This window comes from Wasmannia auropunctata, unplaced genomic scaffold, assembly GCF_000956235.1.
Source record: "Wasmannia auropunctata unplaced genomic scaffold, wasmannia.A_1.0 LD334186.1, whole genome shotgun sequence".
Taxonomy (NCBI): Eukaryota; Metazoa; Arthropoda; class Insecta; order Hymenoptera; family Formicidae; genus Wasmannia; species Wasmannia auropunctata.
Window position 1 is genome coordinate 289,858 of NW_012028704.1, and position 16,443 is coordinate 306,300.

The 16,443-nt window shown below is 32.7% G+C and overlaps 2 protein-coding genes across 4 annotated transcripts in view; one reads left to right on the forward strand and one right to left on the reverse strand.

The window, feature by feature from the left end:
- The first annotated feature begins 111 nt into the window (after positions 1 to 111).
- LOC105459483 (transcriptional protein SWT1) lies at positions 112 to 4,655 on the forward strand. Of its 3 annotated transcripts, XM_011705574.1 has the most exons (13): positions 112 to 449; positions 571 to 1,153; positions 1,233 to 1,406; positions 1,485 to 1,753; positions 1,943 to 2,191; positions 2,279 to 2,500; positions 2,587 to 2,814; positions 2,883 to 3,078; positions 3,152 to 3,270; positions 3,353 to 3,510; positions 3,665 to 3,808; positions 3,921 to 4,142; positions 4,605 to 4,655. In XM_011705574.1, exons 1-12 carry the CDS (start codon positions 324 to 326, stop codon positions 4,138 to 4,140), a joined length of 2,688 nt encoding a protein of 895 aa, XP_011703876.1. In that variant the 5' UTR covers positions 112 to 323; the 3' UTR covers positions 4,141 to 4,142; positions 4,605 to 4,655. The 3 variants fall into 3 exon arrangements, with proteins under 3 accessions (XP_011703876.1, XP_011703874.1, XP_011703877.1); XM_011705572.1 differs by lacking the exon at positions 4,605 to 4,655 and having other exon boundaries at positions 3,921 to 4,409; XM_011705575.1 differs by lacking the exon at positions 4,605 to 4,655 and having other exon boundaries at positions 1,503 to 1,753; positions 3,921 to 4,409.
- The window catches only part of LOC105459482 (phytanoyl-CoA dioxygenase-like), a 121,307-nt gene continuing 109,404 nt past the window's right edge, over positions 4,541 to 16,443 (reverse strand). The window contains 6 exon segments of the mRNA XM_011705571.1: positions 4,541 to 5,103; positions 5,248 to 5,398; positions 5,501 to 5,614; positions 5,897 to 6,040; positions 11,581 to 11,616; positions 11,619 to 11,830. Of these exon segments, the coding sequence (XP_011703873.1) occupies positions 4,685 to 5,103; positions 5,248 to 5,398; positions 5,501 to 5,614; positions 5,897 to 6,040; positions 11,581 to 11,616; positions 11,619 to 11,830 (1,076 nt within the window). The 3' untranslated portion in view covers positions 4,541 to 4,684.

Consider the following 16,443-nt stretch of genomic DNA (forward strand, 5'->3'; position numbering starts at 1 on the left):
AAATCGGTCCAAATTTTCGGTTTGTAGCCAATAAAATTGCTGACACACGTTACGAATCACGCATGCGCACGCGTTATACGCGACGTCGATAATGTCGATGACATACACGTCCCACACACACATAGTATACATATTACACATATATACATACACACAGATGTCTCGTGTTGCATGAATTGTATCTCCGAAGGTCGGGTACCTTAACATGTTTTTTTTACAGAGTTTTGTTTTGAGAATTGTTATCGATCGTTCTGAACTGAAAGACGCGAAAGTAGTACGGCTTCCTTGTTCAAATTTCTTGCTGTAACACATACCCCTTGAACATGTTAAAGCATAAATTGCCGAAGGACTGGATTATTGGCAATTCGAAAAGTCATCCGGACAGAGTATACTATTTCAATGTGAAAACAAATCAGTCTTCGTGGGTTCAACCAACCGACAAGACCAAGGTATTTTGCTTTCCGTAGTTTATTTTTCTGTTGTGTAAAACATATGTTACAAGTCTCTCCTCTATACATCGTTATTCTAGTTCTTAAAAAGTCTTAATTTTCTAAAACATTTGTGATATAGACGTCTTCAGAAACTAATCGTAAAGTTCACGAAGGAGAATCTCGCGGCGCAATGACATCCGAGCGTAATGCTGAAAAAGCAAAGGAAACCACCAGTCGACGACGTTCTTGTGATAAAACTGTAGAGACCCCGCAAATGAAGGCTGTTCGAGCAAAGGCACTACATACATTAAATGCCAAGAATAAATATTCTCCCTCGTCGCCAGAAGCTCCGTATGAAAAGATAGTGGGAAATAAAAGAAAAATCTCATCAAGAAGCCTTCCCTCAAAGATAAGGGATGATAAATCAGTGACAGCTCGGGATAAAAATGATAATAAAGTAACATTCACGCCACAAATGCAGGTTCTTCTTGCAAAAATCGAGCATAGAAATTTAAGCACGCCTAGTCAAAATAAAACATCAAAGGAAGATGCTAAGAATAAGGAAGAAAGTTTGAATGCCGCAAATCAGAAGTCAACGAAAATGTGGGAGAAACGAGAGAAAAATATAGGAAATCGACAAAGTATTGCTCGGAATAAGCACAATATTGAGCAATGTAACATGAAACAAAATGCTCAGGAATTACATAATCAAAATTCTTCAAGTAAGTCTAATTGTACAGATTTATATTTCAAGTAATATATTATCATTGTATAAAGAAGTAAAATTAATTTTGTATTTAGGAGAAAGAGGAGGAAAGTCGTTGCCAAAGAAAAATTTGGCAAAAGAACGTATGCAAAGAATAAGAAGAAATTTGGATATTGATAAGGAAAAATTTCAGGAAATGTATAATGCTGATTTAGTTAGCAGGAAAGCTCCGCAGCAAAAGTTCAGCAAAAATTTACCCAATTCATCTAGTAAGCATATAAAATATTTCACATTTTCAATAAAGTTTCGAAATATTTGTTTTACTTTTTAGTGCTTTTACATTGCTGTTGTTTTTGTGTTTACAGACAATGACTGCTTAGGATCAAGGTTTTATAGAAATGTTGACGTACGACTTAAGAGGTTACATAACAGAATCTTAAAAGATGCAGTATACGAAAGAAATGTTACATCAAACGATAAATCGCAGAGTCAACAAAGTAAAGGACCCGATATCCAAATTATGACAAAAGATAAGTTAATAGAACAGGGTAAGCAAGAAGTTCTATATGAAGAGATGGATTGGGAACCAATGAAAGACGAAGAAATTGCCTTTGAGGTATTATCAGTATAACTGAAACATTATATTAAACAATCATAATTTAGATTATAGGCAAAAAAATCCAAAATATGAATATGTTGATCATTGTAATCATGTATCTTCTTCAACACTGAATATTTTTGTTTTATATGAAAGTTACAACAAAAGAATATAATTTTTTAATATTTTTCATATTTTCTTATATAGGTAGAAGTTGTTAGAACACAACTTGTTGTTAAAGAAAGTATAGATATAGATAAAGCAAACTGTATATCAGAAAATACTGCAGAGTTGACGCAGCCTAACAAAACGGAATCGCACAAGAGAGGTCCACTCTATATTGTTGTCGATACAAATGTATTCTTATCAAATTTAGACATAATTGAACAAGCTCGAGACGCAGTTTTTAAAAATTACCCACGTCCATTCATTGTAATTCCATGGACGGTAATATGTGTAAGTATAATATACAGTATATATAAGAGAATAAAAATTCACGTCTAAAAATTTTAACACATACGTTTTTTTTTTTAATTACAACAGGAGCTAGACTATTTTAAGGATAATAAAGCTAAATATGAATTATCAATAAAAGCTAGGAAAGCTATATCTTTCATTCACGATCAATTTGCCTCTAAACATCCACGTGTCATTGGACAAACACGAGAACAGGTAGCAAAAAATAAAGAAGATTTTTGTTTAACTTGTCCTGATGATGAAATACTTCAGTGTTGCTTACAGATATCCAATTTACAAAAATCTGTGGTAAGTTCTTCTGTCATGTCATACAATATGCATGCACATATTGATGAATATAAGTGCTTTACTTATTTTTCTATTTTTGTACGTAGGTCTTATTGTCTTATGACAAAAATCTCTGCACTAAAGCGATGATATATAACATAATAGCATTAGGACGTAATGATCCTCTTGAAAAAATAGATCCTCTTGATGAAGATGGTGCAGTCAACCGATTGAATAATAGTTCTGTTGAAAATTTTCTCTTCAACGAACATTTACATTTAGTGGATGATATTTTTGAGGATACAAAATTGATTATGAAAAACTTTTTATCAACGGTATGTACCGTATGTTGGATTATCAGTTTTCACACGAGCCTACAATCGAACGAATAATTTAATTTTAGATTATCACGAAACAAATGTCAGAGATTTTTGGAGAAGTAGAATGGAAGATATATGTCATTATAAAGCCACCATGGACTATAGTAACTGCATTGAAATGTGCTATGAAACACTGGATTGCTGCGATTAACGAATCATTCCACAGACGTGCTGAATACATTTTGAAAGAATTACATGATGCTTTTGTATATGTACCAGGTAAATATTATATTTACACATTTAATTAAAACTACATTCTGCAACTTAAGCCTAATCTTGATATTTCTTTTAGTTGGTGGTAGAAAATTGCGCGATGTGGAATATGTTATAGAAAAGAGCAGCGACTTGGTACAAATGGTTAATGCTGATAAGCACTGTGATCTCGTGACACAAACGTTCAATGCTCTTATAGTTAATATTTTTTATATATTTGAATATTAGATTATCTAGGAAAGAGTTAAAAAATTAACACTTTGAAAATTGATACTTTTAGGAACTCAAGAAGAAGTGTGAAAAATATATCGCTAGTATTGACCTAAGAAAATTACACGATAAAATAGGCATCGCGGAAAATGTTCAAGAACAAGAAATGAGATCGGAGAAAGCATTCCAAGCCTTCCAACATATTTATAATTACGCGCGTGACATATGGTGAGATTTCCTGCATGTATATATAATTTCATACGCATACGTGTGCGCACAAAAATGTATTAATGTCATATATATATATATATATATATATTAGTAATAATACTGCTGTTTCTTTCTCTTTGTAAATAGCTAATATTATTTTATTTTACCATAGTGGTTTGGCGTGCAGCAATGCGGGGATGGCATGTTCCTTTGCCTTCAAATCTATGAATGGGGCATTATATACACCATCATGTGTACAACGTTTGCAACCAGAAATTACGAAAAAAGTAACTGATTTGACACAGAATCTGAATAAGTAAGTTATTTCTTAGTGTTAATCTATTGATATTGGTAATATATAATTTGTTACGTTAAATTATTTTGTACTATAATGCATATAAATTTATTCAAAATTTTTTTGTAATCAGGTCACTGGTGCAGGTTGAAAATTCTATAAAACATCAGACGTTGCTTAGTTTACAGCAAAATTTAAATACATTTCTGCCTGACATAGAGAGAATAACATTTGACGTGACACCTTTGGATGTATATTATTGTGTCAAATTAAAAGAAGAAGCGTTAAAGACTGGATTAAGGCAACTACAAGAATTAACTTCGCATTTCTGTGCATTAGCTACGCATACATAATTGTATGTATGTTGTAATTTATGTTCTTAAAATTTAAAGATATATATTAAGATATTTATAAAAATGTATATACATAATTTTTTTAATATATTTTAACGAAATAAAGATTATTTTAGTTTTAAGAGTAACTAATATCAATGGTATCAATGAAAATTATTGTACCTGTACTTTTTTTTGGGCACAAATATTTGTCTTTCGTCAATTATTGTGCATTGTGAAAAGTGTATTCATTGAAGAAAAAATAAAGTTTCGTATTTTGTTATCACGTATTTTGTTGTCATATATTTTATTACCACGTGTTTTGTATCTATGTATTAATAAATTTAATATAAGTAAATCTCGTGAAAATTTTATATGTAACGTTTTTCATTGGTGCTATCGGTATTCTTTTACAGCTATATAAACTATGAAAGATTTGTTTTATTTTTCTTCTATTGTACACAGATTAATATTATTTTTTGTAGTGAGAAAAGAAACGAATATTACGAAGATTACGCAATACACAGTGGACGCGATAATTCTGAACACAATTAATACAATATACCTAATTTTTATAAAGATTTGCAAAACCTTCAGCAGGTGGTTGAAGCCAATTTTCTTTCGAGTAAGTTACATGTTTTGTCTCAATCACATGAAAGGTGTAAGCATGTCTCGATGTTTCACTCTTGTTTGGATAAGAAAAGTGGACCACCTGGCCGTGGATAAGAATACAAGTTCCTTTGCGTACTGGTACTGGTCTGAAATTACTTAACGGATAGCAGGGCGCGGCTTTATCGAAAATTAGTAACTCCTTAGAGTTAGGATCTTTGTTTCTCATATAACGCCTATGCACTCCGCTCTGATGTGAACCCGGGGCGATCCAGAGACATCCGTTCTCCAGCGTTGCATCTTCCAATGCGATCCAGAAACCTACGAGTTTCACCGGCTCGACATATAAATATGATGCGTCCTGATGCATCGTAACTGTAAGAAAATAAGAATTATTGCATTCGATACAGTGTTGCAGTAGTTATTCTATATAGCGTACTTGTATTATATCACATCAGCTTTCATGTGAGTTATATTTATATAATTCAAGAGTATATAACTCTAGAATTATTTAATTACCCTCCGAGCCTATACCAGGATTTTTGTAAATGTACATTGACTGACACACTACTGGTTCTTCATACTCTAATTGGAAAGCAACTTCTTTGACTCTTTCGTCGAACGTGTATTTTTTGAAAGTAGGGTGTAACCAGTGAAGAGCATGACCTACCTGAAAATTACAAATCGTAGAATAATTAACAAAATTATTTTAAAATATAAATGTATATTTGTGGGAGTTGATTTAACTAGAGGCTCTTTTAAGATAGTTTACTTTGTTTAACGACACTCTTGGATGAACCTTCAGTTTCCCGTCTTCTTCCAGAGCTTCAGTCTCGAAGAAAACACTTATTTTATTAGCGCTATCCAAAAAATACTTATCCTTATTCTGAAACAAAATCATATATTTTCATTAGTATCGAGTTTCATTTATATGACATTTACAAAGATAAAGTTTCACAAGGATAAGTTTCAAAATTAACGAAAATATGAATTTATGTTTCGCAAAATTTATTAATTGTATGTATCTATTTACTCTGATAAAGAGTTTTTTTTTTTTCCAAGTAGTGACAAGGAACGTTGTACGATCAGTTCCGAATCTGAATTATTCGATGAATATTATGCTTTACATTTTTAAGTTTCGCAATGCGTTTGTTTATAATTATATTACCTGTTGTAACTGTATAGTATTGAATATTTTTCGTTCCGACTCAGGTGGCAATTTATTTGTAAATTCTTCTCCGCAAGCTCTCAATTCTTCAATCTCTTCCGGTTGAAAGAAGTCTTCCAAAATGACGTAGCCATTTTTCTGAAACTTAATTTAAATTACATAATTAATATATAAACAATCTTTAGAATTTTAATATTTTATTATATAAGCTTTTCTTTTCTAAATATTAAAAAATATAAGTGTTTTTTTTAGTTCTAAGCGCGAAAAGACATAAAAGATGATGCAAAGTCGCTTTCTCTTTACATACTTGCAGTAAATAAATAGATAGCTTTATTTAAAAAAAGAAATGTATGTAGGACAGAGACGTGAGGAAGAATATCCTAAAAATATAATCGACACATTCATTTTCGGAATAAACTGCAATTTTTTTACTTGAGCTCGTAATATCATTATGTAAAATTTGGATCTTTAGATGAATAACAAATCGCTCATTTGATTTATTGTCGGAATAAGATAAGACGGAACCGAAGGCCGCCCGGTTCAAAGTTCAAAGAAATTTTATTTCCGGTTCTGATCATCTGACCGATCCGTCGTAATTCCGTCTCATCGTGATGTTTTGAGTGATAGACTGCGATTCTATAAATAGATCGCGGCCGATAAAGACACCTAAGAATAACCGGGGCATTGCCTGTTTCAAAGGGCAAACGAACATCTCGAGTTCTACGTTTTTTTGTTTACGTCCATTGCATTCCGTGTCTCGTATCAACGAGTCAATCACGCAATCAGATTGTGATGTCCACACATTTGTTAAGAAAGCGTCAAATCGTTTTTTGCCCCTCATTAAGATAGTCCGACGCGTTACATATATGTGTTAAATTAGTCCCAGATTAGTCCACGATGTAAAAATAAAATATATAGTGTATATTTTTGTACATCGACCGAATATAAAAAAATATTTTGTGTTTCTCTTAATTATTGATATCTTAATCGCTTTGTATTTTTGTTTTGGCACTATTTATATTAAATTTTTGAAAAAATTTTTTTTGTTAATTATAATCAGGATCGTTATTTTTTATTTTCCCATTTGGCGCGGTCCAATATATTATTTTTGGAAATTTTTATTATCAGTTATCGTCTGCGCACGACGATATCATTAATACTTGTAGCTTAAATAAATTTGTATAAATAAAACGTTTGCGCAACGAAGAGTATCGTGTACATCGTAGTTTGTGATTCACATATCGATATATATATATATATATATATATATATATATATACACATATAATCCCGCATTGCTAGCTGGCAAGCTTCCACGCGTTATCTCACATGCAAGTGCATGTCGAAATGAACGTTCCGGAGTTGCAAAACGTCGTTAAATGAAAGCGAAACGTCAGTTCGAGCGGCATTTAATTTGCGGAACAGTTTTACGAGCAATCCCCCAAGAGCCGAGACGTATCCACGTCTGTTCGAGTCTTCTTAACGCATATTCGCTAATCGTTTGACTATTTACAATCGGATGAACATTTTAGGAAGCCGACAAGAAATCGTCAAGAAAAAAAAAACGAAAGCTGCATCCGCGAAAATCCTAAAAACTCGTATGCCAAAGCGGAACTTTCGGTATGTTACATACGGCAGTCGGAAAAAGGTGCGCGGTATTTTTAGCGTTCAAAACGCAGCGGGATATCGGGGCGTTCGACGCGGTCGTAAACATCGCCAAAAGTCATGTTTCGCGATCGTAGGAAGTCCCGCGCTTGTCATTCGATCGAAAACTACGGCGTCTTCCTCGCTCGGTGACGGCTCGGAAACGGTTTCGCAATAAAGACGCCACGGCGGAGAACGCTCGTGGATCACGCGCCGTCCCCGCTAGGGTATCTTCAAAAAAATCGCAATTTATGTGCGCAATTTTTACGTTTCGATTACGGCGAAACGCATTACTGCACTGCCGCACAATAATGCATTTCCTGCGATAAAGGAGAAATATTGCTCGACGCGGCAGCAATTTTATTTAAGACAATGATATCTTCTCTTCTGCCTTGTATTGCCTTCATCTGAGTTCCAGTCTTCGAGTTGTCATGATTGTTCGAACAAAGAGAGATTACATATTGATCTTTTTAATGACAGCCATATATCCATTTTTTTTTCTTGAGATGATAATTAATAATGAAGACACAAGAAACGATAGATTTATATAATATTTTCATTTTTTTTCATGTATGATAATTATTTCTTATGCTGTATTTAATAATGCTTTTGTAGATAAATTGGAAATTAATATCTAATTCTTTTGCCAATATATTTGAGATTTTTTGAAAACTCCATGTTGATGTTTATGAAAAGCAAATTATAAAATTTAACAAGGTCTTTAAAATCGATTAACATTATAAATACAATATAAATATTTCATTGACTCATAGGCTGCGGTCCGATTCATGCTCACAATGCTTTTGGAATACTTTCATCCTTGTCGTTAATCGAATATTAAATAAAGACAAATGATGATCACGAGCGCTGCAAGCGTAAATCGGACCGCAGCCATAGCGGCTCATGAGCACAGGAATTTTAAAGTCGTGTGTAAGCACGTCACGAGTCAAATTCGCGCGGAACACATACCGCGTGCATTAACGCAAAGTTATGCGTGTGAAGCAGCGCATCCCGAAAATAGTTAGTATGGCTAGCCGTCGTAGACAGGGGGGTGGTTCGGCTACGTCATTCCCCTTGTCGTCGACGTCGCTTTTTCTGGAATTTCGTCCGTATATACGAATGACTCAAGCCGCCCATGAAAGCGCTGAATCGCGTGGATAGGAATAGAATGGAAACGGGGATGAGCGTTCATTATCCACCGTTCGCTCTCGCAGCGCGATCGTGAAGGATCAAGGTCGCCTTCGTTATTTTGAGTTAATTTAAGTGTGCGGAATTCAGAAGAGCGAAACTTCCTAAAAACTTTTCGATTCCGATCTTCTTTCCAACGTTTCGATTGTATCGTATAAAAAAAGGCGAAAAGCGAAGATTAAAAACAATAATATTGATAAAATGCCATTCGATGTTTAATGTAAGGATTGTTTCAATTGATTAACAACTGTAATTCTTAAGGAAAAAATGTTAATTACTAGACGATGTGCCGTAAACAACGCTCGACTCATAGACATTATAACTAAAATAGCAGGAATGATAAACGACATAGATTAATGTAGGTTATAGATCAGCGATTAGGATGTTTCACGCGATAAATTATTATCGGCGGGTAAACACATTTCTTCTTTCGTTTAGAATAATAAAACTTTCTCTCTTTCGTGTGGTTGTTTGATTTCTTCAATTTATTTACAATATTCACATCGCCTGCAAACTACTTTTGGGAAAAATCGTCATTATTAAAAAAAAAATGACAAGTTTTTTTTTTTTAATAATGACGATTTTTCCCAAAAGTGTTTTCGCATTCTTCGTGCCACTTGCAGAAGGAGACTATCATAATTGAAAGCGCGAAGGTGTTTTTCTGCGATATTTTTACGTATAAACATTCACTTCTCCTGTTCGAATAGTACCAAATATATACATAATAAAAACAATGCGATACAAAATGTTAGATAATCGCATTTCGTATAGTTAATTTTTTTCATTGGTCACGAATATATAAAACATACAGCGATAATATGTTGCCCCCTTGGTCATCTTTGTCAAGATCTAAAAATAAGTCTTCAAAATTTCATAGTGTCAAAAGAAAGATATCCTTCGGATCATAATGGTCAAGTGATATGATCCGATAACGTTTATTCCACGAAATCTCCAGCTTCTCCGATTACAGTTCGTGAATTTTATTTTTATTGTAAAATAATAATTTATTAAAATTGCTGGCACAGAGCAAATAGTAATAGAAATGATTTGAAGCTGGAAATCTTTTAGAACAATTAAACAAATTATACAAAAAAAATAAATAGCAGATTACTGTGAAAAGAACAGGATAAGTTGTTATTAATTCTCAATTTTATACGCATATATATATATATATATATATATATATATATATATATATAAAATTATTAAACATTTAACTTTTTCTCTAAATCCTTATTTAATATTTTTTTTTAATATTTAATAGTTTTCAATAACAAAAAATATACAAATTCTAAAATAATAATAACTATATTTCTTAATCTTTTTCTTTTACTGTATTAAAGCATTTATATATGTTGTCTTGTTTTTGGATATATATAAACATTATTATAAAAAATAAGAAAGCTCATATATTATATAGCGTTAAAATAAACGCTATAACATAACTTCTAACTGATAAAATTTAGAAAACTCAATAGTTTAAGAAATTCGCTTGAAAATAACTGAATATTAAAAAACACTGATTTTATTGATTTGTATTTTTCTTATCGTAATAAATTGCTAAAGTATTATATCTTGTTGCAAAAAAACTAGAAGAGAAAGAGAAAAAAAGACAGAGAAAGAATTGAACCTGAACTATTAATTTAGATAATATATATGATATTAATTTTGCAACAAGCGCTACATAAAAATGTAAGCGTATGATAATATCAAAAGTAAAAATAAGTCAAAAATTTTAAGTCGTTAACGAGTTGATGCTACTACGTCTCGATGGAACGACAGATTACTTGAAACGATGATGGTGACCTCCGAACCGAGAGGTCCGGTCGATTATGTCAGTGTGGCGTGAACCTGAGCGTGAACCCCAATGACGCTGTTAGTTAAATGACTATATTGTGTACCCTCGTTTCTCGATGATTGCCGCAACCGTGTATATAAGAGGATCGTTATATCGTCGAGAATTTCAATCGTACAATTCTCATCGAGAATACCAGTCATAGAAAGTATTAAAAAAATCAGAGTCTACATCTTCGCAAAGAAATGCAATGCATATATTTCTTGTTACATGGCAATAATAATCTCGTTATAGATTTTAATTAAGATGACGTTATTTTATATAAATTTCAATATATTCCATTGTATATATTTGAAATAAATTATAATTAAATAAATTTAACGACATAAAGAAGAGTATAAATACGATTATAAAATGTTTATACATATTAAAGAAATAAATGTACGATAGAACGTTTTAACCGTAAAAATATTTTTGAAGAAATACGAGTAAATTTGAAAATATTGACACAAGTATATGCGCACGTAATATGGAACGACTCGATTTTTATTAAAAATAATATATGGAATGTATTGCAGGAAAATAAAAAATATATATCCCTAATTTTAATGTAAAGAAATTGAAATGTTAATTTATGCTATACATTTTTATCGTACCAGAAAATCATACTTCATTTTGTAGATATTTCATTATTATTAATTTTTTCATTTTCTCCCTTCTCTTCTTCTCAAGAGACACATTAAAACAACTTGAAAATTTCAATAACGTCACAAAAAAGTCATGTTTTTTACTTTTATTATCTATAAATTTTAAAACAATAAATAAATATAAAGCATTTATCGTCTCGTTGCGCTGCCGAAAAAATTCATTATTATGTTGCGAATTGATCAGCAATCTTGACGAAGAATAATAAGTTTTATCGATTTCGAACAAACTTTGTCGATTAAATTTCCGTATCGGCTACGCGATGATACGAGGCGACTTGAATCTCCTTCGCTCGTATAGGAAGACGATACGGAAAGGCAATTCTCACAAGTTTTCCACGTATGGGACTCACCTGCGCGTGAATGTCCTTCATCCCGATACACGTGTTATCGCAGCAATGTCCCGCGAATCCTGAACCTGTTCGCCGAACACGAGACAGAGTGAGGCCGAAACACGTCCGCGATCGAGTACTCGCACCAAATGACTAGGTAAGCCCACAGATACGCCAAGTCCGAGTCGAGCCGACGACTCCGGCTTGTGCGAGGCGAGCGAGGCGAGAATCACGTCGTTCCGCCGGGTTTCCGACGAAGGAACGCTCACATCTTTAATTTTCCAAAGGTTCGAGAATTTATCACCTGATAAAGAGTCAAGGAATCTTCGGCGATTAGAGATTACCTATGGACATTATATCTCGTGCATTCGTTAGCGATACGTCATTTAAATAATTTTATCTTCCTCACGAAGATATTGCACTGTCGCGCAAGAAGATAATCACGTGCTAAGAAGTGAAATTTATTAATCGTTAATTAACATCAAGTTAATTAATTCACGTATCACTTTTACTTATACTACACTCATTTTCTAAACTAATCTCGAATGTCTTCCAAATGTCTTTATAAAGATATTGTAAAGATTTGTTTAAATTTGTTTAAATTTGTTGTTAATTATAACTTTATCGATACGTTAAATACATTAGAAATACGTCTTCATTAGATTTTAGTTAAAATTGATAATAGCTTAAATTATTGTAATTATCATAAATATTAACTATGAATAAAATTATTTTACAAAATAAGATAGTTTCTCTGTTATTATAAAAATGCAATTCATCGTACATGTATACAACTTTTGCGATAATTAGAAAAATTATAAGAATAATTTATCATGGTTATTAAGACGAGATGACATGGCACAATCACGCAATAAATTATTAAGGTAAGATAACTGATGTTTAAAGCAGTAAGGTCTTCGTTATTTTTTTAAACTTAAATTATACGCATGAAGGTATATAATGTATATATTATATAGACTTTTGTAATATATCCTCTGAATCTATATCCTCTGAGCATACTGCACTATCTGTGAATCCAATTATACGTAAATAAACGATTTCTATGGTACAATAATCCAGATAATGAATGCAGCGAATTACTGAACTACACGGTTCTTTGCTTATTTCGTAAGCTTCCGCTTGTAAGCTCATTTCAGTTTCAGCACGATGTCCTCTTCGTTCGACGCTCACGGTCAGTCGAACACTCGGCCATTCATAACAAACGTCCAGGAAGTAAAGTTTTGAGAGTCGATCTTTTATAGGTTCCCTCAAAATCAACGCTAAAAATAAACTAAACTAAAAATAAATTTCATAAATTATAAAAGGAATTAATTTATCGTGTATGATAATATTGTATGTTTTTAATTTTGTACGATATAGTCTTATTATACCATTTGCTATTGTCATAATGTATATATGACACGCTTCTTTTCGTATATTTGCTTTCACAGAGTTAACAAATATATAAACCGATTGAAAAGCTAAGAACTGTTATTTTCAGATTATTTTCACTAATTTCTTTTACCATGATACATACTTATTATTCTATTAATAGCCGAGTCATCGGTGTGATAGTTCATGTGTCGCACATGTGTTTCATCTTCATTTGGACGATCCTGTAGAAACAGGCACCGAACTAACGGCGAATATAATTCCGCGCACTTCGCTTGCGTGGGCTCGCTAATTTACGCGAGTAGACGACGCGGATTTATTAAAAGCCAAATTTCTCTAAATTCCGAAGAAAATTTTCTTTCCAGTAAAAAGCGCAAAAATTTACGTTTCTATTCTCTCGCATGTCTAGCCTTAATAAATAATGTACATCTAGGTTTTCCCACAAATTGGCCTTATTCTCTTGATATGTCTACGAACAGTTCTGTTTTCATTTCTTCTTCTCTCTTTTTTTTTCTTCTTGTTTGATTTCATCTCAAAGAAAATTTATAAATACGACATAAGTACTGTTTTTACTGCAATATAGATATTATTTATATTATCATACTTTTGTATCTAAAATACGACAGAATCATTTTTCAAAATGCAAAGTAAAGAAACTTAATTAAAGGTAACCAACTAAATGATAATTATAATATTAAAAAATCTGTAAGAAAAATAAGTAAATTATTCGTAATAAATTTTCTGCTAGACTAAAGCAGTCGAGAATAGATATAGGCATCTAAAAGATTTAGAATGTACATACGTCTTCTCGTCAATTGTTTCTGCGATTTGTTTGAATCATCAGAAAGATCGTTACCATTATTATTATTAGATATTAAAATTTGAAATATGATTTTTTAACAGCTCAATAGTATATACGAGAGGTCAATAAAATAACGCGTGTAAATTGACTTATTCGCGATCTTCCTGCATCATGAGAGAAACGAGACGAGCGTACTTCGTCTGAGAGATTAAAAAGTTCGTTGTCGCGGATGAAGTCCGGTAGATATTCAGAAGTAGTGCCATTTGACTGTGAGCCAAGCCGGCTTTGTTGAGTCGGTTTCTTTTTATACCATACGGTTTAGCTACGACATTATTGCGCTATTACTACCGGGTGTTGGGCATTGTTGGAGCAGTTTGGCGGGGAGGGAAAAGGTAACTCCGGCAAATGAGGCCGTTGTCCACCGGCCTGCTGTACGGTAACTTGGTCCGCTCGTCGGATGAAAATCCGGATAACTTCGTCGTATGTACACGTTCGCAGTATAACATCTTGGTTCGCTGCCAGGTATGTACTCTTTTGCAGCCTTAACTCAACTCGAATTAATTGTAGCCGCCGCGCGGCTCCGCGTCGTAAACATTTGCCGTCGAGAGCAGCGGAGTATGACATTAATTGCTCGCATGTTCACGTGTATTCGCATAGCGTCTGCTCTTACCGATCGAATACGACACTGCGAAAACGGAAGACGGATGCGCTTTCAAATATGTGTATAGCAAACGTTAGGAATAATTAAAATAAGCGGCATTCTCTTAAAAAAATATGTATATTCGCGCGCTTACTCATTTCTTATATCACACTTTTATTATTATACTTTTTGCACTTTACCTTTGTAATTTTTGCATTTATACTTTTATTGTATGACAAGAGGAGCATAATTAGACAAAACGAGGAATATATAGATTCATAAATACGAACAAATCTAAATCTAACAATAAGTGTAAATACTTGAATATCACTTGAAATGTTATCTGCGCGAGCAAGTAAATAAACACGGATATTTTCGATCGTTTATCTATTCAGGTTAGATACGATAAAAATATGTTTATTTTATTTGAAGATTTTTATTATCTGCGCGATATTCAATTTTGGACAACTTCACCGATACATGTATACATATCAGTGGACAAAACTGATATCACATGATTATATCAGATTATAACTAAATATCTTATACATATAAATGATGAAAATGTACCGATTATACTTATGCTTCTGCGTGCGCCTATGGGGAGGTGGCCATGTATACGTTTGCGCATTAAACTACCATAGAATGATTATTTACAGGCGCGAGAATCATTTCTTGATCGCGATAACTTTTGCATGTAAACTCTAATATTTGGTCCAACATTTCATCAGTCGTATTTACAATTCCTATTATTTATCTTGCCGTATATATCGTTTGAATAAAAAGTATTCAACTTTTCTCATTTTTTATTACGAGAAAATCACGATTACATCTTTGTTCTAACTTACAAACGCACGAGCGATTTTTCTTTCTCACATGATTTAAAAGATATATATATATATATATACATATTTAAATAATTCCATTGTTAAATATCAAGTTTGGACAAAGGAAACTTTCAATGTATCGAATATTTAATTAGTAACATTAACAATTAAAAAAGCAATTTTTAGTTACTTTTAGTTATGTCATTTGTATGTATGTAAAAGCTCCTTTCTTGAATGAGATTTTTTAACTTATATATGTATATAATATACATTATGATACATATTATAATATATTATAATATATAATATATAGTATAAAAAATTATATGTTTACATATTTTTAATTATATTTATATATAAAATTATTTCCTTTATATTATTTTATCTTATAGTCGATTATAATTATTTAAAATTCAATTTTTATAAAAGGAAACTTTCACAGTAAGGGTTATCGGTGTATGATAAAAATTTACACGTGTAACGAAGACAAAATTTGGACATGACACTATCTTCACGCTAAGATAAATATTTATTATTAGTTACGATGATACTTCACCGATTACAGTTTTCATTACGATATTTATTACGATAACGGGGGAATTATATTTCCAGTTAATTAGTATTATCTGCGGTAAAGTATATAAATTGGCGTAACGTGTTGAGGAAGCACGGGTAAGCCACATGGCATGCGTTTCCACTGTGAAATCTCTCAGTGAATACAGGTAAGCGCACGTGCGTGTATATCTGTGCGTGGTATAGTTACGTACAGTACAGAGTGACGAATTGCTGTCAGATGTTAGCGCGATTAAACTCTGACAATACCTCATGATGTACGCAGAAGCGCGTTTTGACTCTATCGCGATGATGATTGCGTTATTACTCAAATTAAGGGAGGAGTCTCTCGACGAGACAGCAAACGACGGCATCGTGCTGTGTGAGACGTTCGTCATTTTCGGTTGAATTTTTCGAGTTTACCTAGCGTGGCCGACCGTGGTGGGTCCTGTTGAATTTGCGTGTCGAAATCATGAAATCAGTGGGTGCATTCAGCTGATTCAACAGTTGAGCGCTTGTTGCTGTTAGTGTATTTTTCTATAGGTGATCTAATTTGATTTTAGACCTTTAAATCTAGAAGAATACACCAATAGCAACAGACGCTTACTTAATTGTTGAGTCAGCTGAATGTACCCATTATGTGTGTTGCCGTATCGCGGCATTTCTTCCAT